The sequence below is a fragment of the Lampetra fluviatilis genome, chromosome 34, assembly GCF_964198595.1.
Source record: "Lampetra fluviatilis chromosome 34, kcLamFluv1.1, whole genome shotgun sequence".
NCBI lineage: Eukaryota > Metazoa > Chordata > Hyperoartia > Petromyzontiformes > Petromyzontidae > Lampetra > Lampetra fluviatilis.
In genome coordinates, this window is record NC_136308.1 from 5100556 (window position 1) to 5123902 (window position 23347).

The following is a 23347-nucleotide window of genomic DNA, read 5'->3' on the forward strand; positions in this document are numbered from 1 at the left end:
CCGCGCTGCATGATAAATACTGCTTTTCAGATGTTACCAAAATAGCCCCCAGCCACGGCACAGATTGATTAGTTGTGTTGTAGAGATTTTTTTTCTTTGCTGTTGCTTTATTTCAGCGGCTGTGGCTTGAAGTGAAACCAGCAGCTTGGTTTCTGTAGCTGGTCTCTGACGCTCTAGTTCAAGACAATAGATTATAATGCTCTCTCTCTCATGCTGGTGACACATGCAAGTCTTGCACAGTGGTTTGAGAGAGTAGATTATAATGTTGGTCTTGCATACTGCATTCAGACGGTACATAAGCGTGTTGTTCTCATATACTAATCCTATGTGTAGATCAGGTACACTATTTCAATTTAAAGCTTTCGTGACTGCATGGATTCATATTCTTGGTTCTTTAGGTAAAGTCACGAAGAAGGGAAATAATAAAATAATAAGAATAAAACATAATAAGATAAAATTCTCACGACGTTTCGGCCACAATGCAAGCAGCCGTCCTCAGGTGAAGAACAGGGCTGTCGGAAAGACAGCGTCCTAATTAACACTGCTAAGCTTCATCTGAGGATGGCTGCTTGTGTTGTGGCCGAAACGTCGTGATAATTGTATTTTATTATGTTTTATTATTATTTTATTATTTCCCTTCTACGTGACTTTACCGAAAGAACCAATAATATGTACACTATTCTTTGGGTCTTTCGGTAAAGTCACGTAGATAGGTTCAAAGAAAATAACTACCTATCTACGTGACTTTGCCGAAAGACCCAAAGAATATAAATTCCTGCAGTAAGTTGGTCTCATATGTAGGTAGGTGTTGTACTCCAGTCTCAGACAGTAGAATTGAATGTTCGACTTGAAAGCTGCTCTCTAATTGTGGTCCTATACGCTCGTCTGGGACTAGATTATAACCGCCAGTCCCATATGCTGATCAAGTAAGGCGATCTCATCGGCTTGGATTAAACTATTATCTCTTATCCTGACATCTCTTAATCTCGAGCAAGAGATTCCAATGCTGCTCTCGTACGCTGGCCTCATACGCTCGGCATGAATGGCGATCGTGCACACCGTTCTTGTCTTTCTATCTTGGTCTCGTACACTGCACTCGTAGGCTGCGTTTCACTGCTCATCCGTCATGCCGGTATCATAATCTCAACTCGGGTGTTAGGGTTCAATGCCGGTCATATATCACTGGCCATGCACGCTGTTCTTGCATTTCGAGCATATGACACTCATCATATACTTGGATCTGAGACAGTAGATGATAAGCTGGTATCATATGTTGGTCCTATACGCTGCACAGGGACGATAGATTACAATATGACGCTTGTCATATTCTGGTCTTTAACACTGCTCTTTGTCGGCTGGGTTTCACCGCTGGTGTCATAAGCTGGTGTCAGCCGCCGGCTCACAACGACGGTCGCGCGCGCACGTATGTATGTACTAACGTATGTTAACGTATGTTAGTTACGCGCGTGCGTACTAACGTATGTTAACGTATGTTAGTTACGCGCGTACGTACTAACGTATGTTAACGTATGTTAGTTACGCGCGTGCGTACTAACGTATGTTAACGTATGTTAGTTACGCGCGTACGAACTAACGTATGTTAACGTATGTTAGTTACGCGCGTACGTACTAACGTATGTTAACGTATGTTAGTTACGCGCGTACGTACTAACGTATGTTAACGTATGTTAGTTACGCGCGTACGAACTAACGTATGTTAACGTATGTTAGTTATGCGCGTACGTACTAACGTATGTTAACATATGTTAGTTACGCGCGTACGTACTAACGTATGTTAACGTATGTTAGTTGCGCACGTACGTACTAACGTATGTTAACGTATGTTAGTTACGCGCGTACGTACTAACGTATGTTAACATATGTTAGTTACGCGCGTACGTACTAACGTATGTTAACGTATGTTAGTTACGCACGTACGTACTAACGTATGTTAACGTATGTTAGTTACGCGCGTACGTACTAACGTATGTTAACGTATGTTAGTTACGCGCGTACGTACTAACGTATGCTAACGTATGTTAGTTACGCGCGTACGTACTAACGTATGTTAACATATGTTAGTTACGCGCGTACGTACTAACGTATGTTAACGTATGTTAGTTACGCGCGTACGTACTAACGTATGCTAACGTATGTTAGTTACGCGCGTACGTACTAACGTATGTTAACGTATGTTAGTTACGCGCGTACGTACTAACGTATGCTAACGTACGTTAGTTACGCGCGTACGTACTAACGTATGCTAACGTACGTTAGTTACGCGCGTACGTACTAACGTATGCTAACGTACGTTAGTTACGCGCGTACGTTCCGGACGCCGCCGCGTGGACTCAGACGCCGAGCCGGGGCCCGGTAGCGGCGCTGCCCTTGCACTGGCGGCACAGGAGCCGCCCCCCGCCGTCGTCAACGCTGCACGGCTCCTCGGGCAGCGTGGCGTCGCAAGCGGCGCAGCTGAAGTGCTTCCTGTGCCAGGCTCTCCCGCCGAGGCGCACGCAGTCCTGGGAGAAGATGAGCTGCGGGCAAGGAGGAGGATCAAGCGGGGGGGGGGCGGGGGGCGGGGGGGGGGGCAACGGCGGAGTTGAACGCGAGCGGCGTGGGCGGCCTGGGCGGCCGGACTCACACACGCACAAAAAAAAACTTGGACCCAATTCTCCGCGGGACTTTTGCCAAGGAAGAAGCTGCTGTGCCGCTACTTGTTCTTGAGAGCAATTGGTGACGCTTCAACTCTTCATAAATAATGTATGCTGAACGTCTTTTGCACCGTACATAGCCAACAGTGCTAATCGGAGTTGCAGGGGGAAGGACACAGGACAATAAACTAAACACAAAAAGCAGTTCTGAAGGAATTCGTTTTCAATACAGATTTAAAAGCGCATAGCTCCTAATATCGTTCCAATGACAGAAACGCATCAGAAAGTCCGCGATGCAGTGACTGACTTAGTTTGATGGTTAGCTAAAAGCTCCCGCGAGGATGACCAGAGTGTGCGTGATGGTTTACACTCTTTGATGAAATCACCAAGGCAATTGTCCACTGTAATTTTGCTTTTAAAATAATGATGCCTGGTGTGATTTATGGTGTATGGGATGTACATCAAGTTACTTTACACATTTCCTAATCCTAATGTGACGTGCCTTACATACACCGTAAATAAGATCGCACTATATTTTAATGTGCATGAAGTTGAAACGCTATATTACAGTTTCATGAACAACCTAATTCAACATGTTTAAGTGCATTGAGAGAGTATTGAATATCAGGAGTGTGAAGGTTATTCGGGGAGTCCTCTTAATAAGTGAAATTTAGGCTGTTATCAATCGTGGAGGTATCTCTAGGGATCGAGGTTTATTGACATTCGAGTAGTCTCATGTGTCTCCTCGCAGCCGCACTACAACCACATAGCTACAAGTACAGCTGCACCTTTCACAAAATTCCCACATCTGGGCACATGATATTGAATACACTGAGCAGTAATAATGTCTGACATTTTCCACATTTGGTGAGTGCAGTTTGCTTGTACAACTAAACCATCTCGTCCCTCAAAGCACAATGCACCTCTGAGCAATGCGGGTGGATGGGTGGCGCACTACACTACGAATCTTGGAGCTTCAGTTTGGAGGCTGGAAGGGGGGGAGTGGGAGGCTGTTAGAGGGAGGGTGGGAGGTGGGTAGGGGGGGTGGGAGTTGGGTAGGGGGGGTGGGAGGTGGGTAGGGGGGGTAGGAGGCTGGTGGGGGGGGGGGAGGTGGGTAGGGGGGGGTGGGAGGTGGGTAGGGAGGTGGGTAGGAAGGTGGGTAGGGGGGGGTAGGGGGGGTGGGAGGCTGTTAGGGGAGGTGGGTAGGGGGGGAGTGGGAGGTGGGTAGGGGGGGAGTGGGAGGTGGGTTGGGGGGATGGGAGGTGGGTAGGGGGGGTGGGAGGTGGGTAGGGGGGGGCAGGGAGGGGAGCAGGAGTGGACCATCCCCCCCCGCACCCCTACCTCGTCGCACGCCGGGCACCGTGGGAAGAGCGCCTCCCCGTAGTGGCGGCCACAGAGCGGGCGGTCCCCGTGCGGGAAGTAGATCAGGTCGACGAGCAGCTCGGAGCACTCGCTGCAGGAGAAGCAGGCGGGGTGCCAGGCCAGGGGGTCGGCCCCGAGCCGAGCCAGCACCGCCGGGTCCTCCACGCCCACGCTCAAGCCACACGTGGGACACAGCTACGACAAAAAAACAAAGATTCCCCATGTGGCCTTTGCAGACTGTCGGGGCAAGTGCTGTTAGCCAGCGGCACCTATGAAGGCCGGCACGGCACACGAGGGAGAGGGTGAAAAACACCACCCCCGAGCGCCTTTGTATATCGCCAGTGGCGATACTTTTAACACGCCGCACCGGGTAATCGTTCGAGGCTGAGTCGACCTAGAGGAGGCCCAGGACCGGTTCAGATAATCGTCACTGGTGTTGGTGGCCGTGAGCGGGAATCGAACTCGGGTCGCCGGGTTCGTAGCGCAGCGCGCTAACAACTACGCTACCGCTCCCCAGAGCTACTGGGGCACACACAGGCACAGAGAGGTTTTCATTATGATTAATACCACTAGCGAAACGTCAGAATCAAATTGTAAATGTGGCTTTACTGTCCAACGTACCGGTGTGCTGAAGTACCGACACATTTATATTTACGCGATCTAACCCATAAAACCTTTATTATGAGTTCGCGAAACGCATGAGTTCCAAGTGCCGCTATGGAACCTATTCGTCCGAGAAGGCAATGTTCACTGTCGTTTCTCCTGTGTGGAAAAATATCCCAGGAATAGTAACCGTTCTGAAAAGTACCAGTGTACAGGGTGGTCCCAGACGTCGTGTGACCCCCAATGAATTGACCCCTGACATTTGTTTTCCTTTGCGTATTAATTTCTGTTTTAAATAAACCTTATTTAAAAAATATATATTAAGTTTTAGAGAATTAAATGGTGGTCACAAGACAGCTGGACCATCCTGTCCATGCTTAGTGTTCCGTGACATACCGTCTAACACCGGCAAATTTCGACCACCAAAACCCACGACTATGACGAAACCCTGTCTCCGTTGAGTGTTCAAGTTCGCGCTGGACAGCTCTCCGTTGTGCTAACGGCTTGCGCAGCGTGTTTTCGGCACGATGTGCAACACGTTGCGCCCATTGTGCTGGGATCTTATTCACGAAGTGAAGACTTGGCCGGTAAGAAGCTCCTGAGTACGTAGAGCAAAATTGGGGATATGCTGAAAAAAAACAACTCAACACACTCGTCAACAACACCACCACCACCAAAAATAGTGGGCCTTACCTGGTAAACTAATAACAGTTTTTGTTTTGTTTTATATGTGACGTTTCAGGCAATGGACCTTCAATATTGACGAGTGTGTTGACTTGTTTGTTAATTGTGCATAACTGCCAAGGCAGCATCAACCAAATGCTTTGCTGGAGAGGTACATGCCAATTTGCGTCAGTTATGGAAATTCCACATTACTATGACAGGGGCGACTGTTTACACAAGATAATCTGGCCTTTTTGGCCTTTGCGGCCCATAGTTGTGAGATCGTCGCAGGCGTATGAAAAATAAGGCTTAAAATAATCCGTACAAGCAGTGGCCGGGAATCAATTTTGGCAAAGGCAATTGTGGATGTAATGAGCTGGGGGCAAAAAGACGCGATCTCCATCCAGACCGTGTCTTCTTAAACTCATAAACAACCGCAGTAATGGCGGGATCGTGCGTTTTTATTCTGCTGCTCATAAAAATGCAACTCTTGGAAAAAAAGACCATGGTTTCGCTGTCCTCCCACATTCAACTCCTGGATCCGTGTGGGTTTTCCGGTTAGCCCAATAAACGTAAACTGTTAAAGATGTATGCCATGGTGGCTGATTGGAGCTCGCAGCTTCTCTGGGTCTTTTCTGATAAATGCGTAGGTGGTTTGAGCATACACGCACGTCGAGAACTTTAATGAACGAACGCACACCCTTGCACGTGTGCCCCATACGAGAGTAAATCGCGCAGTTTTGCAGCTGGTTGATATTAAAGAGCAGAGACTCACTGCAGCCGTTTATAAATGTTCACTCCAGTAAATCTCACATCTTATCTATATAACGGATGATTCATCATGTCTTTGTTTTCTCGTTTAACAAGGGAGGAGGATGTCTTTAAGAAGCATCAGATAAATACAGAGAACACTTCGTTTAGGGGGAAATGGTAGATTAGAACTGACACTGGTTTAATGTTTCCAGGAGGTGGTCAGTGGAATGGGTTTGAGAAAAAAACCCTCACCATCACCACCACCAACCAATGAAACTCGCACAGGGAGTCGGACCTCAGACTCCCTCCGCTTGATTTCACACACGCCGCCTTCGCTTGACGGCTCTATGCCGCGCACCAAATGTCCACGAACGACTGGGCTCGGGACATTTCGCCCGCGCGCAACGCGGGACCGTTTGGCCGTAATAATCGGAATGGAAGGAGTTCCACTTGCTCCTCTGCTGACCTCGAGCCGATTGGAACCCGCAGTCCCAGAAGTATTTGCTCCGATGCGCACGTGTCGAAACGCGACGAGCCAACCCCCCACTAATCGTGGAATGAATGCATTCGGTGCGCGATAACACGAACGTTGGCTGTGTGTGGCACAGTGGCACGGGGAGTTTGGGGGGTTGACTCAGCCCGCTGTTGTCCTTCTGGGATGGATAAGATGTGCAGCACTTCACTGGATGCAAGGGCTTCATCTCCTCCATGGCGTTCATGAATTGATTAAAACTGATTGATAAGTTCACGATACAGGCACAGAAGGGCTTGTGTAAGAATTAAAGATGTTCAATTTGTATGTATGTTGTACGTATAATGGTCTCACGTAATCCCTGCAGCCACTAGTGGCCGTTACAATCACCGTAATGTAAAAAAAATCTAATCTTGAGTTGAATCGCGACTCCCGAATCATGACGATTAATTGAATTGTCGGGAGGGAATAAATACTTGTTCGATTAAAATATCTGTCATAGGAATGTGGAATGTCCACCACTGGCTTAGGACTGTAAATTGCAGTTAAGTGCATGTTTAAGTGGGAAAAAAACATTTTTGTTGACTAAATTATATCCAACTGTGGCATTTTCATCGTACAAAGTGCAATAAACACGTACAAGTGTATATGTAACTGATGTATTCGGTAGTGTCTGTAAATGTATGTTACATTCACTGTGTATGCACCTGTTCCAACACAGACAAGGGGTCTCGCCCACTCACAAATTATATAATGTATAAACTGGTTTCTTTATACTCAACATTTGGTACTTAATCATGTGAACCAATATTAACAGGCTGCACTGGGCATTCGAAAATAATATTCTCATACAAGTATATGGACATGGCTTTATAATAATAACTGCAGCTTACTCGCTCTCGAAAAGAGGAACCGCAGATATTCAGGAAGGAAACCGTGTGGCGAGCAGACGCGACCAACAATTGGCCAAGCTCTGCGATCCTCTATATATTAAGGTGTCATCGGCCAATTCATGTTTACATGTGGGAGAGAAATGCCGCACCCAGAGAAAACCCACACGTGCGAGGGCGAAACACTCGATCCCATACAGACAAAACAGATGAAGTCCACATTTTGTTCTGTACCTCTTTCTACTAACGAGCCAGGGTTTATACGTGTTGTCTTACACGTGAAGATAGTCATTTTTTTTAAAGAGTATTCTACCTTATGCTCAATAAAAATATCTGCTTTGGCATGGAACATCTTGTGGAGTTCTCTGGGTAAGGAGACATGAAATGGTCAGCCGCAAAAAAGAAAAACGGCTTCTCTTACATCCAATAAAACAGCGGTAGTTCCCATTTCATCTGACGGCCGCACATTACATTCGAGCGGCTAACGGAGTGTGGCTTCTTCTCTGACAAAGTGCTTTTTCGTCTCTGGTTTTAAAGAGCGCTTGGCACGTGCTCTCATGCTCACAAGGGAGCAATACCCAATTGCCAAACAATCCCCCCCACCCCACGCCGCCCCCCCCTCTCACGCGTCCGTTTGGGTTTTCTCCTCTCGTCGTCTCGTGGAATGTCGCGACACATACATGCAGGCAGGCATCTCCCGGCACAACGTAAAACCAAAATGGATTGCCTTTTCACGTGCGTGCGTGTGTGTACGTGTGAATGAAAGTACGTGTGTAACTTATTTTGCGCCGCCATTCAAAGAATGAAAAATAAGAATAGGTTTTACCCTTTCTCGAAATGAAACAGGCGTTAAGGTGTTCAAACACCAAATAGAAACCTTTTTGCAAGGGACCAAGGCTGCATTAACCACACGTACTCGTGGCGGACAAGCAAACATGTGAACACTCCAAAATCTATTCTTATTCATCTTCTTGGTTCTTTCGGTAAAGTCACGTATGAGGGAAAGAATTAAATAATAAAAATAAATACTAATAAAAATGCATCTTGTATTTTATCATGTTTTATTTTTATTATTTTATTATTTCCCTTCTACGTGACTTTACCAAAAGAACCATGAAGATGAATCCCTGCAGTCACGAAAGCTTTAAATCGAAAACCTATCTTGATTCTTCACAATTATTTCGCCACGGTAGGTAGGTGACCGTGCTCATTGGAGGTGCGGAGTGAAGAAAGATCGCTGGTGTATTCGGTCGCGGTGAAAGGTAACGGTGCGGCCCCCTGCAAATGTTCTTACTCTCCTCTCTGCTTGTGGATGTGATTTTATTTTGGTGACGTTTCTTGAATTTTTATTTTATTTTTATTGGTTGTAATAGTAGTAGGATTTTCATTTGCTTGGTGTGTGTGTTTGGAGTTCTTTTGCGCCGTACATAGCCAACTGCATACATGGGAGTTGGTCCTTGTAAATAATTAACGTAGAGCGTTGTGGGATGCCGTTGTCATGAATGACGCTATATACAATGAAAGCATTATTATAGGAAACTCTATAGAAGACCCCTCAGCTACAGGGTATTTGGCCTACTCTTCAACGCTCGCCAGTCAGCTTGGAAGGTCTGGGAACACCCGTGCTCTGACCTACCCCACGTGACCTGCCAATCAACAAACTGCGGCGTGTCCATTCGCACTCCTGGACGGACAGGCGAGGGTAATAAAGAAATTCGTCGATTGTTTCGAACTGCCGCGCCACGAGATCGAATGACCCTTGGATTGCAAGTCCAGTGCGCTGACCGTTACACCACAGCAGCGGCCCTGATGCTGACACATCGACATTCAACTTCGTCGTTCTTTTTCCGAGATCATCTTCAGCGATGAGAGCACGCATCCAGTGCGAGAGGCTGAACCACGAACACACAGTTCCAATTTCTTTGGAGTTTCACAACCTTTCTAAATAGATATTTTTAAACACGAGACGTATTGCAGAGTGTGATGTAAATGAAAGTGACACCGAGGTAGGTTTCACAGCATTGCGTAAACTCCTGTTATTTGAACCTGGGTCTCATGGCCAGCGTCTCAGAGCCACAGAGTGTTGACAGAGGCTCAGATCCATCTCAGTGACCTGGCACTTGGTGATCCAGTGCTGAATTTCCACCCCCCCCAATCACCCTCGTGTTGCTCAACGTGTTTACAGAGCACGCAGCGTGGAGTCAAGAAACTCAGGGTATTCTGGACAAGTTCCCAGCAGACTGAGGCAACACCGCAACTCCCAAGAGCTATCTGGCAGATGATTTTAGGACACATGTTTTGGTTGATGTAAAATAACAAAAAGTGCAATAACAATTTAAGGACAAAGCACATGCTCATCAACTATGGGTTTGTAAATGGCATTTGATTAAGTGTCTTGTTGAACATCTCCAATGCGAGCAATGTGTGTTCAAGAAGTCCTCTGCAAATATGAATTTGATGAGACGGTATATGTTTTTAATTTATGCTATGGGTTTCATTTTGTGGGGGAAGGGTCATGTTTGGAGTGGTGGTGCTGTGGTTAGCACACTGCAATATGAACCCGGCGGCCTGCATTTGCTTCATGACCAAGACCAGCACTAATTGTGAGTAATATCTGAACCCGTTGTGGGCCCTCAAATCCACCAATCTGCAATGACCTCCATAGTGAGGTATTACGACTGCACAGGCTTTTGTGTTTGTGCTATGAGATGTTAACTACCTTGCCTGGTATACAGAAGGTCGTGGGTTCTATTCTAACCCTGACGCCTGTATATTTGGAGTTTGAATGTTCTCCCCGTGGTTGTGTGGATTTTTCTACAGGTCCTCCGGGTTTTCCCTCCACATTTAAAAACACGCGTTTAGAGAATTTGGCTGCTATACATTTCCACACGATAAGCCGCTTCTTTGAGCTATCATTTGTGACCAGGTCGCTTCTAAAAAATAGCTACATAGCTCGCCTGGTAAAATAAAAAATAGTTGAGTACAGCTCTCCAATATCTAACGTCTCGCTTCTAAGAGATATTGGGCAGCAAGTATCACGACAACCAAGCGAGACGTCGCAGAGCTGCGGTGAACTATCGGTCGTCGAACAAAGTCGTCATCAAAACAAACTCCCGAAACCGACACGCCTTGGAGACACCTTTATCCAGCAGTAGATCGACATAGGGCTCTACAAAATCATCTCTATTGCCCATTCCCTTGCCTCCTCTCGCCCCATCCACTCCTTCCCGTCCCTCCCCTATCCTTCCGTGACCCTTAAGCACTCCTCTATCGCTGTCACTCATACCTCAATCACTGTACGACCCCTGTCAACTGCATCATTCCATGCTGCCATCGTTTTGCAAGCCACATCATCAAGCGCCTTGAGTCAAGGCGCTCTATGAATATAAATGAGGTTATATTGAAGTAATGCGGAAACTGAAACAGCAGATTTTTTTAAGCGTTAGAAATTACTCTTGGGGTTTTTCGGTAGAGTCACGTAGGTAAAAAAAATTAAAATTAAAATTAATTTACTTGATACAGCAAGCGTGCTGTGACGGTTCCACCTGAAGACGGAAGCTTGTGTTGCCTCCGAAACGTCGTGATTTTAAATTTTATTTTACTTTCATTAATCTTAATTTTTTACCTACGTGTCTTTACCGAAAAACCCCAAGAATATGAATCCTTGCCGTCACGAAAGCTTCAAATCTAGAGTTAGAAATTACGTTGAAACAAATATATAACAACGATACTAATTATAAAAAAAAACAGCTCACAGCTCGTGTTACCGTTAGCACGCCACCTCGAATTAATCCGACAGAGTCTCGCAAGCACCTGTGTGGGCAACTGCTTCCTCTGCGCAAAATCTCGAGCGAGAAGGGAGCGTTGAACTCACACTCAGCATTCCTCGCCACAGCTCTGTGCACCTGCAGTTGCCACTACAACAACACGACAGAGGGCCAATCTTAATTTTGGAGCTTTCGTGACTGCAGGAATTATTCTTTGGTTCTTTTGGTAAAGTCACGTATAAAGATAAAATAATAAATTAAATAATTTTATTTAGTTTAATTTAGTGTGTTCTTTCTCCCTCTAAGCCTGCGTACTTTACTACGCGTCTCTTCGTACTCATTGACATGTACATTTTGTCTCTAACCCCAAAGAGACGATCACCCCTCTCTGTACCTGTGTTGCTCTCTCTATGTATCTTGGTGATATCTGTCTGCTTATATGTCTGTCTGTGGTTTTCTGGTTAGATTTTGTGTCGCTATTTCATTATACCTGATGATGATTGCTTGTGTTGCAATCGAAACGTCGTATGCTATTATTTAATTTATTATTTTATCTTTATACGTGACTTTACCGAAAGAACCAAAGAACGACAGAGAGCTGACGATGCCCTCCGTGATATTCCCCCCCCCCCCGCCCCACCACCTCAGTATTTATTGACGACTCACAGTTTAACATAGGTGACCGTTAAGGCTCCTTGAAATTAAAAATAGTGAACTTAATGTGAGGCTGTTTAAAACTTAAATTTCGATTTAAAGCTTTCGTGACCGCAGGGATTCATCTTCTTGGTTCTTTAGGTAAAGTAACGTAGAAGGGAAATAATTATTTTATTATGTTTTATTTTTATTATTTTTATAAAAAATAAATATTTTATTATGCTTTCTTTTTATAATTTTAATAAAAATAAAACATAATAAATAACAATTTTATTATGTTTTATTATTTCCCTTCTACGTGACTTTACCGAAAACACCAAGAAGACTGTTTGAAACTATTTTACCAGGTAAGGCCCATTGAGCTATATAGCTGCCCGCAAATGATAGCTCAACTAAGTGGCACATCACGTGGAAATGTCATGCAGCCAAGGACTCTAAACGCATGTTTATAAATATGGAGGGAAAAACCGGAGGACCCGGAAAAAAATTCACCCGGACCACAGGGAGAACACGCAAGAGTCGGGATCGAACCCACGACCTCTTGTATATCAGGCGAGGGAGTTAACATCTCGCCACCGCGGCACCCCGAATAAATCAGAGTTGTCATGCGCAGAATTTGCCGTCCGCCAAGGCAACACTGCTGCCCTGTTGAGGACAGCTCTAATTACGTGCATTCCACCTCTGATTTATGCAGCAGCCTTGCATTAAGTTGGGCTGAAAGAAACCATTTACTATTGTAATTTCACGTAAGTGGCCTTAATTGGAAAATGTGCAGTTTCATTTTGGGTGTGGGGGGAGAGTGGGTTCATCAAGGAGCCCATAAGGTCAACCAAACAAACACGCTAGATTTTTCTAAACGTCAGTCCCGCTGGAATGTGTTTGCAGCCTGCGTACATTTTTATTTAAACCGCCATGAACATATCACTTGAAAAGACGTGCATTTTGATAAGCTAATTCCCACAATTTTCTTCCATACGTATTGATGCACTTGAACGACTGCCAATCACTTAGACATTATTATCACCCGCTCATTCTGTGTTTACACAAAGAAGGTACAATTCTATTCTATTCTTGCGTATAGCAGGAATATGTTCAGAAGCGAAATGCCAATGTTGAGGTCTGCTCGCCACGAGAGGGCTTCAGGAGGGAGTTGGTGTAGTTTTGCCGCTCCTCCAATTTGATTAGCGCAGACTGCAGTGATTCACGATATGGCCTAAAGTGCGGATTACATGGCCACATTCACGCTGTGACTTGTCTCTAATATGCCATTCATGAAGGAGATGTGCGCATCGGCCTGTTGATGTTCTGATGCGGTTGATGGTTACACCGCCAGTTCTAGATTTGAAGCTTTCGTGACTGCAAGGATTCATACTCTTAGGTTTTTTCGGTAAAGTCACGTAGGTAAAAAATAATAAAAACTAAATAAAATAATAATAAATGAAAATAACTCAATTAAATCACGGCGTTTCGGAGGCTAAATTTAGCTGTGACGGTCCCACCTGAAGACGGAGACTTGTGTTGTCTCCGAAACGTCGTGATTTAATTTAGTTATTTTCATTGATTATTATTTTATTATTACACCGCTAGTGTCTTCAAGGAGGAATGTCAAGCCAGGAGGTGCGAAGTTTTGGTCTGGAATGAGCAGGTGTTTGTTCTGGATGTCTGCGTTGTTCCACTCTGTCCACAAGCGTTCTTCCAGATCTAGGTGAGATTCTAGGAAGGTGATAAAACGCCTAAAATCACTTACAGTTTGCATGTCTCTGCGTGGATATTTGGTGGCAGAATGTGCGTCAGAACAAGCAGCTAGGGGATCGGTGTCGGTTTCAATGTTTCTTGTTACGATGTGCATCGCATTATTTAATCGTGCATCGAGCAGTTTTGTTTCATAATCTCCCGGACCAGGCTGGAGCGCCATTTACTCAGTGAGAAGGTGGCAGTTGGCAGCGCATCTGCTAAGGCGCCCCCAAGTCGTTCCTGCATGTTTCTGTAGCAAGAGCGATTCTTGATTTTGTCTTTTTACAGATCTGTTTTATGTGGGGTGTGAAGGTCAGCCTTCTGTCCGCGATGAACCCCTAGATATCTTAGATTTGAGTCATAGCGCACTGGGCTATCACAGCAGGCTTGTGGTGATTTTGGAAGGATTTGGTCAGGAGTCTGCGGCAACGGTAATCCACTTCCAATAACGTGAGATCAGCTGTTAGACTATTGGCAATGTACGCGAGGTTTGTGCCGTGTGCAGAAAGGGCTATGTCATCTCCATATATGAACTTGCCAGGTGATGTGCATGGCAGGTCACTCACACAAATGTTAAATAGTGACGGTGCTAGTACCGAGCCTTGAGAGAGACCATTGTTCATAATTCTTGAGCGGCTGTGTTTATCAGTGGGGTATGCCCTGAAAGCACGGTTGCTGAGCATTGCGTTGATTAGGTTTACAGTAAAACGACATCGGAAGACTTTGGCTGCCAGCGGCAACAGGCCACGATGCCAAACGGTGTCATAGGCAGCAGAGAAGTCATTCGTTGCTGTGCCGGATTTCTGTTGACATTGGAAACCAGCTTCTGTGAGGGAGGTGAAGGCAATGATCTGTTCGCAGCAGCTACGGCCAGTTTAAAATCCGGCATGTTGGAGGTCGATCATGGGGAGTAAAAGTCTAGGGAGCATGGCACGTTCCATCAGGGTCAAATAATAATAATTAACTTATTTTTCCAGAAAAGCTACGCTAAAGTCACATGACTCATTTTAAGGAGAGTCTCGGATTGGGTTTTAATTTTAAGATGTTTGCAGCCAATTCATGGCGCGTGCTTATATAAGTTGGTGTAAACCGGAGAGAACACGCGCACGTGAGGGAGCAACGCTGTATCTCCGTAGAGATGGGAACAGTGGCCACTAGTCCACTGGCCGTGCTGCCTTCTCTCGGCGAACCAACGTGCACGTGGCACCTCGACGGCCACAGGAAGGGAGTTTCACAACGCTCGTGCGGTGATCCACCGACCCACAAAACCATCCACCAAGGACAGTGGTGGATAATTTTCAGGCTAAAAGTTAAATTTGGTACTTCAGCCTAACGACTCACAAGGGTGGAGGGACCAACGCACAATCGTCCAGTGTCAGGAACACGGTTTTGTCGCGAGACAATGGGTGACCACTGCTGGTGATGACAATCGCTGATATGGCTTCTATTGTCCAGCAGGATAGGAAACTGCCTTTTCAGCTTGAAGCTTGGAATGTTGATAGGGGGGGGGGGTGCTCAGTGAAAATGTGAAAAGTAAATTTCATATTGGGTAATGGATGTGATGATTTATCGTTGCTCAAACTTTTGCCAATCTCCATACATATATAAAAGGCAAAGTTGTGAATATGTGTGTCTGTTCAAAATGTTTAGCGTACTTCCCGACATGCAAAAAACTGCAAATTTGCTATGTGGGTACTTTCCAGACTGTACACCATGCAAACATTATAAAAATACACTTTAGTTTTTTTTTTGGGGGGGGGGGCTCAATAATCCATATATTTTTTGCATGGCAAGTGAGCTGTGACGTCAAATCTGTCACATGACCCGCGCATGTGCCATGTGGAAGCGTAACGCATTGTAGTGTCATGGTTAGCGCGCCGCGCTACGAACCCGGCGACCCGAGTTCGATTCCCGCTCATGGCCACCACCGGGGACAATTATTTGAACCGCTCCTGGGCCTCCCCTAGGTCGACTCAGCCTCAAACGAGTAACTCATGTGGTGTGTGAACATCGCCACTGGGGAGACAAAGGCGGCCGGGCGTCGTGAATCCAAGTCCCTGGCGAAGCCGGGTAGTAAAGCTAGTAAATAATTAAAAAAGTGTAATTCTCATGGTAATGCTCATAAGTTTGAGGAATGCATCGTCAAGTATGGGGCCACATTGGCACGCTCGGTTTTGTTGATTATGATGCCCTACACTCACTGTACTTTCCCTACCGGGCATCACTGCCCATGCGGATACGCGGCTGCTCTCGTATGTCACTGCAAACAGCTGGACAGTGCAGCAGTGTGACACGTGGTTTGTAAACAAGAAGGTTGTGAGTCGAGTATTCATTGAGCCCATTATCCCTAGGTCATCAATAAAATGAACACCGCTTTGTGAGGAATTCAACAGGCATTGTCCTCTTAACGCAACAATCCTTGCTCCCGTCATAGAAATGTGGAATTCCCATCACCGGTATAGGACGGTAAATAAGAGATGAGCACACCCCTCCCCCCCAACCTTATATGTATGATTGTTGAACTTCTTTCACGCCGTACGTAGCAAACCGTCCTAATCGAATGTGTGGAAAAGTTGTAATTAAAATTACCCTAAAGTCCGGGACTTCTATACCCACACGCTCAGAAACCTCCCTGTGAGCTCAGTTGATGAAGAAGAAAAACATTAAACACATTCCTGCGGAGGGAGCTGCTAGGAACGTTGGGTTGCTCGGTCAATGGCCAGGGTCAACGGCGGCGTGGTGTGTTCCGCAAATATGCCCGACTGTGAGGGCGGGCACAAGCCGGCGTGAGTAGGTTAAACGTTGAGTTTTATAAGGGCACCACGGGGTGACCAGCCCCTCCACCCAGCCCCACCCTCCCCACCCAGCCCCTCCCCAACCCAGCCCCTCCCTGCACGACGGACGGACGGACACAATAATCCCCTGTGGGCTGGTGTAACCAGGAGGTTCCTACCAATATAACACGGTCGAACAATAATAGAGCGGCGGACTACAGAGAGGTGACCTTCATGGAGATGTAATGTCTGTACGCCGCATAAAGTCGTGTTCTTCTTTGAACGCGAACTGGCGACATCAAACGCACCTGCGGAACTTCACACGGGCGTGTAGCCAGACGTGCGAGAACGCTCTCTCCGGATTGTTGTGGAATTTGACCTCTTCGCTGAGCAGACACGGAAACCCTCCACGGGGCTCGGGGCATAATCAGAGGATGATTAATTCCAGGAATGTGTGCTAAGTCTTTTTTTAGCTTTTCTCCCATTCCTTATAAAAAACCCAGAAAATACCTTCGGCCCGTTTCTAAATATAACGTAACGGGTGACGCAATGACGCCCTCCCCCACTCCACCCCCTCTAAGCCGCGAGGGTAAAATATTTCAAAAGACTGGGTTTTATTTTTTATCATTGCGTGAAATATGCACCCCTTGGAAACGAATTGAAGTAAATATGTACGGGGGGAAAGGAATGTCTGTCGTGTGCGTGTTTGTCGACAGGGCGGTGTCCGGGAGAGCTCCTTTAGGAGGTGGCAGGTCAAACCACAGAGCCCTGTTGTTGGTAGCACTAGAGACCTCACCCCCTCCCTATCCATCCATAGATCTCCAATCAGTGCGATCTGGCAGAACACCAAGTCTTTGTGCCCATTCCACAGTTCCAGCTAGCTGCACCTTCAAGAGCGGCCTCGTTTGAGAGTGTCCCCCAGACGCTTGATATCATCCGCAAAAAATCTTTAACTTTGTGAGAGTGAACACAAATATTTGGTGGTGCGCACAAGCACAAACAACAAGCGCAAACTCGTCACATTTATCAATAGCACTATGTGGCCTTAAAAGGAAGAATAAAACCACATCGTAGGTGACGTTTCTGGCAATGGCCCTTCTTCATGCCGCATAATTAGAGGCAAAGAGAGATCGTGTGGATATGAGTTGGGGACTGCACTATAAACACCACGGGGCCTGAACAGACATTAAATTAATCAGTATATCAGAATATTTATGTATACTGGAGGAATCCGATGAGCGATAAAGCTCTTTTTTTCACAGATGTCCAGTAGGGGCACATGGTAAGAACGTGACAACAAGAAACAAAACAAAAACATGATAGTGGTGCAAAGTACAAGAAGGGTAAAAAAATCACCCGAAACATAAACAAATAAAACTAAACAATCCACATCCTAACTAGGCAAAGCCCACTGAGGTATTAAATTGTTTTTCAGAAGCGACCTGGCCACAAATGATAGCTCAACAAAGTGGCCCCATCATTTGGACATTTATAGCACCGAAGTAATCAAAATAATCTCGATGTATGCTTCTAAAATTTTTTCCAAACTCTCCAGCGTCGTCTGGCACTTTAGTCAGCGGGTCTCACTTTTCCCGTGGACACTCCAACCACCTCCCTGTCTGCCGCGTCCACCACCCCCGGGGCCTTCTCCACTGTGTGGAGTGAGCGGGCCTCACTTTTGTGAGCGAGTCACATTGTGTTTTCCTTGCACATTCTTCGAGTCTGCTACTTTCGTCTGTGACTTTTCCTGTTTTTGTTTAAATGGGTGTCGGCGGCGGTGCCTGCGTGAACGCACTTGAGTTGCGTGGATGAACGCGCGACTGTTCCTGAGCGACCGTGAGTGTGTTTATTTGTGTGAGTGTTGGATTTGGGGGGAGCGGTGGTGCAGCGGTTAGTGTGCTGTGCTACTAATCCAGCGGCCCGAGTTCGATTCCCGCTCACGGTCGATACAAGCGACGATTATCTGAACCGGTCCTGGGCCTCCCCTAGGTCGACTCAGCCTCAACTGAGTGCCTGGGGAGACAAAGGCGGCCGGGCGTGGTGTTGGCCACCCACCCCTCGTGTGCCGTACCGGCCTTCATAGGTAATCGCTAACAGCATAAGGCTATACGGGGAATCTTTGTCTTGTTAAATGCTACATAGATAAAAGTATTGGAAACTTTGGTAGTGATTTATGTGTTCTTTCTTCAGAAAATGTGTCTCTTAAACATTTTCAGAACAAACATAATGTGTTTAATGCTTAAAATACATACAAACTATTCGAAAATATGTTTTCATGAGTGAAAAAGTTTTGGAAAGTATGTTTAACAAAACTGATTTAATCTGCGAATATGGTCTCATTTGAGTGATATGGGTACGTAAATATATCACCCGATGGGTTAATAAATATATAATACAAATATATTTATAATAATGGTGTACAGCTATTTTTTTCATCCACTACTGGATTAAGGCCTTCCAATGCTGTTTTGGTCACGTGAGTTGTTTGACCATACTTCACTATGCTGGTTGCTGTGGGTTCATGAAGGCTTACGACGGAAGGCGAGTCGGACTGATGGAGATATCACTCACCACTAGTGTCAACCATGGCTTGGACTCAGACTGAGTTTGCTTGGCTTCATAGAGCAGTGCACAAACCACTGCATCACTTGCATCAGTCCATAAGTGAGTTAAGACTTCTATCAAATCACATTTGATATCAAACCACAATTGTGTCCAGAGCAATTTGAATCTTCCGTCATCACCAATTCAACAGGGACTGCTAAACACATGACTCAGTGCTGCCACTCGTCTCTTACGGATTGTGGAATGTGATCAACATATTTTTTTAAAAACCTATACAAGGCACTCTTCCTTCCATTCTGTTCCGACTCGCTTAAAATGTCCGTGCAGTCGTTGACTCTCGGAGATTGAGTGCCTACGAACTGTTTTAAGCACTTTAGATGGCGAATACAATTTGCTTTGCCTATTCTACTAATCGTGGGGTGTGCACGCTCATGATTAATATTGACAATGCTCATTGATTCCCTTACCTATCAATATACAATGATTTGGCAAAACTAGTGTGTTTTAAAAGCAAACTATTTGTAGCTTCCATAGCCCAGTTAATTTTTGTTCAGCCTGCCGATATTCCCATTGTCGGCAAATCCCTTTTAATTAATCCTGGATGGATTCTACTGAAAAGGTTCATCCCTCTTGAAACGACGGCTGGATTTACGGCATAAACTGTGGGGGCTATGACGAGAACAACAGCAACAGCGATCAAAGCACAACCTCTTCTTATGGACTCACAAATTCTTTGGGAGATGATTCCTCTTGGTCAGTGCTGTTCTTATCGCCTTGTTTCCCCTCGTCTCTGGTCGCGTCCTTGTCTTGTGCCTGCAAGGTGATGAATAGTGCCAAATAAATCACGCGGCGTATGAACGTGCATTGCCATATTCAGGGCTGATCTCCCACAAGCTAAGGGCATATTAATAATAATACGAGTCTTGCACGTAGGGGAACAAAGCCAGATATAACAAGTGGACAAGCCAGTCAAGACTTAGAGCCTCCGTGTGTTGCCGGGGGATTTTAGGGTACAAAGAAGTTGTGCACACGCACATGTTAGGTGCGTGATGATTACACCCACTGGAAACAAAGCAGAGACACTCTAATCCCTTGTTAATGTACGTATGTTGAACCTATTTCACACCGTACGGACGTAGCCAAACGTGGTAATTGGAGGTGCCAGCGGGGGGCGGGGGGGGGGGAGATCAAACTAAACACAAAAAGCAGCTATCAAGAAGTGAGGAACGCAAGTGGGCGGCGAGTTGCATCGCGAGAAGGAACGATGGGTTATTGGATGAGGCTTGTGCAAAAGATGGCAGTCAAAGGAGAGAAACATGTCCAAAGGGGATGACCAGTGTGGAGATGGAGTGACGAGATTTATTCATCGTACGCAGGACCGAATTATTGTGACGTCTGGAGGACAGTGAGGGATGGCATCAACGTGCAGAGGCCTACTTCCATTCAGCAGTAGATAAAGAATGAGTGCTGATGATGTTGATAATGAGGGGGTTGTTTGTGTAGACCGCATGCCAGAGGTCGCAACCGGGTACCCGATACCCGTACCCTACCCGATACCCGTACCCGACCGGGTACGGGTATGGGTACCCGTTTGCGACCCTGGTGCGGCCGGGTATGGGTACGGGTAGGCGGTGAGTCACTGGTGAGTAACCGTTTGTCACTCATTTCCCAACGTCTTGTCTCTTCTCACAATTCAAGTTCCTAGAATCAACCCACCCGCGCCTGCAACATGGCTTCATCCCAGAGGTCGCAATCGGGTACCCGTACCCGTACCCTACCCGATACCCGGGTAGCCGGGTATCGGGTAGGGTACGGGTACCCGTTTGCGACCCTGGTGCGGCCGGGTACGGGTAAGGAATCAAAACCCGTTTGCGACCTCTGCCGCATGCCTCAATTTTCCCCGGTTCAGTTTCCCTTTCTCTCTGAGCAACGCATTGGCCAAAACAAGCACGGCTTCTGAATCATTGAAGTTGTCTGTATCATTTGGACCATATATAGGCTGATCCTCTTTATTAAATTCTCACGGGGGGGGAAGCGACACGGCCGGAAGCCTTGGCTTGTGGAAGGCGCAGTACGACCCAAGAAAAGTAGGCACTCCCACGGGAAGAATATCGAGCAAGTTCTGTTCAGTTCCCTGCTGAGGATTCTTAGATTGTTGTTGTTGTTGGATTTTCGCTCCACGCGCCGGGGGATTCTTCTGCAACTCAATTCGCTTTCCCAAGAAGGTCACACACAGCATGCGGAGGGAAACGTCAGAAGTCGTGCCGCCGGACGACGCATGGTGCTACCCGAACACGCAACGGAGGGCAGCTACACCGCAGCACAAGCGGGAAGACCCCACACAGAAGTTCCATTCAGTGTCAACGTGTAGCAGCGGTTTTGCCATACTTCGTGGTGTTCATAAATGTATCACCATCATCATCATCCAGTGTTAAAGAATTATAATTGCACAGCAGTTTCAGCTGGCTCGATCCAACCAAAGACAAAGATCCCCCGTGTAGCGATAACAGACTGTTGGGGCAAGTGCTGTTCACTGGCACCTATAAAGGCCGGTACGGCACACACGGGGGTAGGTGGCTAGCACCATGCCCGGCCGCCTTTGTCTCCCCAGTGGCCATGCTTACACACCACCACACCAGTTGCTCCTTTGAGGCTGAGTCAACCTAAGGGAGGCCCAGGATCGGGTTAGATAATCATCACCGGTGTTTGCTGTGAGCAGGAATCGAACCCGGGTCGCTGGGTTCGTAGCGCAGCGCGCTACCCGCTACACTACCGCTACACACACGTGCTAGGTAGGAAACGGATGCTATTGTACGCGACTCGTCCCTCTACGCCTGCATGTGTCCACCAAGGTGTTGATGACGTGCCACCTTTTTGAGATTCGAGTCTTAGGTGTTCACCTGGTGAAGATCGCTCAAGACTATTCAGGAAAAAAACACAATAATTGTGTTGCCCATATATCAAGTACGCAGGTCATTTTGTTGCCTATTTTCTCCGGGTCGTCCGGTTTTTCCCTCCATATTTAGAATCAACGTGCGTTTAGAGGATTTGGCTGCTGTACATTTCCACGTGATAAGCCACTTCGTTGAGCTATTATCTGTGGACAGGTCGCTTCTGAAAAAGAGCTACATAGCTCAGTGGGCCTTACCTGGTAAAATACAAATGTTTTCATAGTTTCATATTATTACGAAGCCATCATTATTACAAATGTTTTCCCAGTAAAGAGCCTCACTAAGTCTCAAGACTCTTTTAATGCCTAATTTAAATTCTTTAAAAATGAATGATATCTGAATGGATAACCTGTATTGTGTCATACTGTAAACAGATTTATGAACACTATATATGCATGTTACCAATAACTCAAACAGTTAAATAGACAAATGGGATGGGCTAGTATTAATCGGATTGCTGTTAAGCTCTGATGTTTTTAAGCTGCTTAATCTGAACCCTAAGACTATAAATTTATAAATTTGAGTTTAGCTCATGTATTGTGTGGGTACAAACAAATCACTCTGAATGCACCGATTTCGTAACATCTTGGAAGCTAAGCCGAAGTTGACCCTGGATAGTGCTTGGATGGGTTCCTACCACGCATAAAATAGGCTGCTGTCGGTCTCTTGCAGGGCAGTGCAGCGAAATCCATTGTTGCACTGTACTTGTATGCTCCCACCTTCGCCAACCCACGTGACCAGTGTGGTGAAGTATGGCAACAAAAACAATCACCGGGACTGTGGTGTGGCCCTCATCCAGCAATTAATTGATATACACATCGGCACAAATTGTAATAAAAGTACATTTCACACAAATGCACATAGGGGACCTAAGGCCGCCGAGTTTTTTTCTTCTTCCATAATGACGTTCATGCTGATGCTGCAGTTTAGAAAGGGCTGTTTGTTCGTGCAGAGACGAACATCTGGTCATACAAGTAAAGCATTTCTGTGGGAAGCACACATTACGTCAAAGGCTTAATTGTAGCCCGTGTTTTCATACTATAAAACGCACAGGAAAGAGTTCAGTGTGTCACGGAGACACATGGACAGACAGACGCACATGGAAAGGTTGCATCCTTGGACAGAATGAAGCGAGGACGCACACATGCGCAGCACGCTCAACCGTCAAATCTGAGACTTTGTACGTTAAGGGTCCCACGCCCTGATGTGGATGCCCTGGGACGCGTTGATGCTGCCCTGGCTGCCCCTGGCTGCCCCTGGCTGCCCCCGGCTCTCTCTGGGGCCCATTATCATCATTGGTGTTGAGCCCCACGCTCCAACACCCCCCCCTCCCGCTCCTCTTGTAAAGCATCTTGAAATGGGATTGTGTTTCGGTAGTTAAAGGTGCAGCCCTGCAATTACGTGTTCATGCCACTGCTGGTAGAAGGGCCTCCACTAGAGGGACCCCAAGGAGGTGTTTTGTCCTACTGGCCAAAGGTCTGTGGTGTAGGATTTATACTGCTAGGTAG

General features: G+C 46.4%; 1 protein-coding gene across 1 annotated transcript in view; it reads right to left on the reverse strand.

Moving 5' to 3' along the window:
• Window positions 1-2306: 2306 nt before the first annotated feature.
• LMCD1 (LIM and cysteine rich domains 1) overlaps window positions 2307-23347 on the reverse strand; it is a 32081-nt gene continuing 11040 nt past the window's right edge. The window contains exons 5-7 of the mRNA XM_078872577.1: window positions 19615-19701; window positions 3993-4208; window positions 2307-2534 (exon numbers count right to left, since the gene is read on the reverse strand). Of these exons, the coding sequence (XP_078728703.1) occupies window positions 2352-2534; window positions 3993-4208; window positions 19615-19701 (486 nt within the window). The 3' untranslated portion in view covers window positions 2307-2351. The remainder of the gene's footprint in view (window positions 2535-3992; window positions 4209-19614; window positions 19702-23347) is intronic.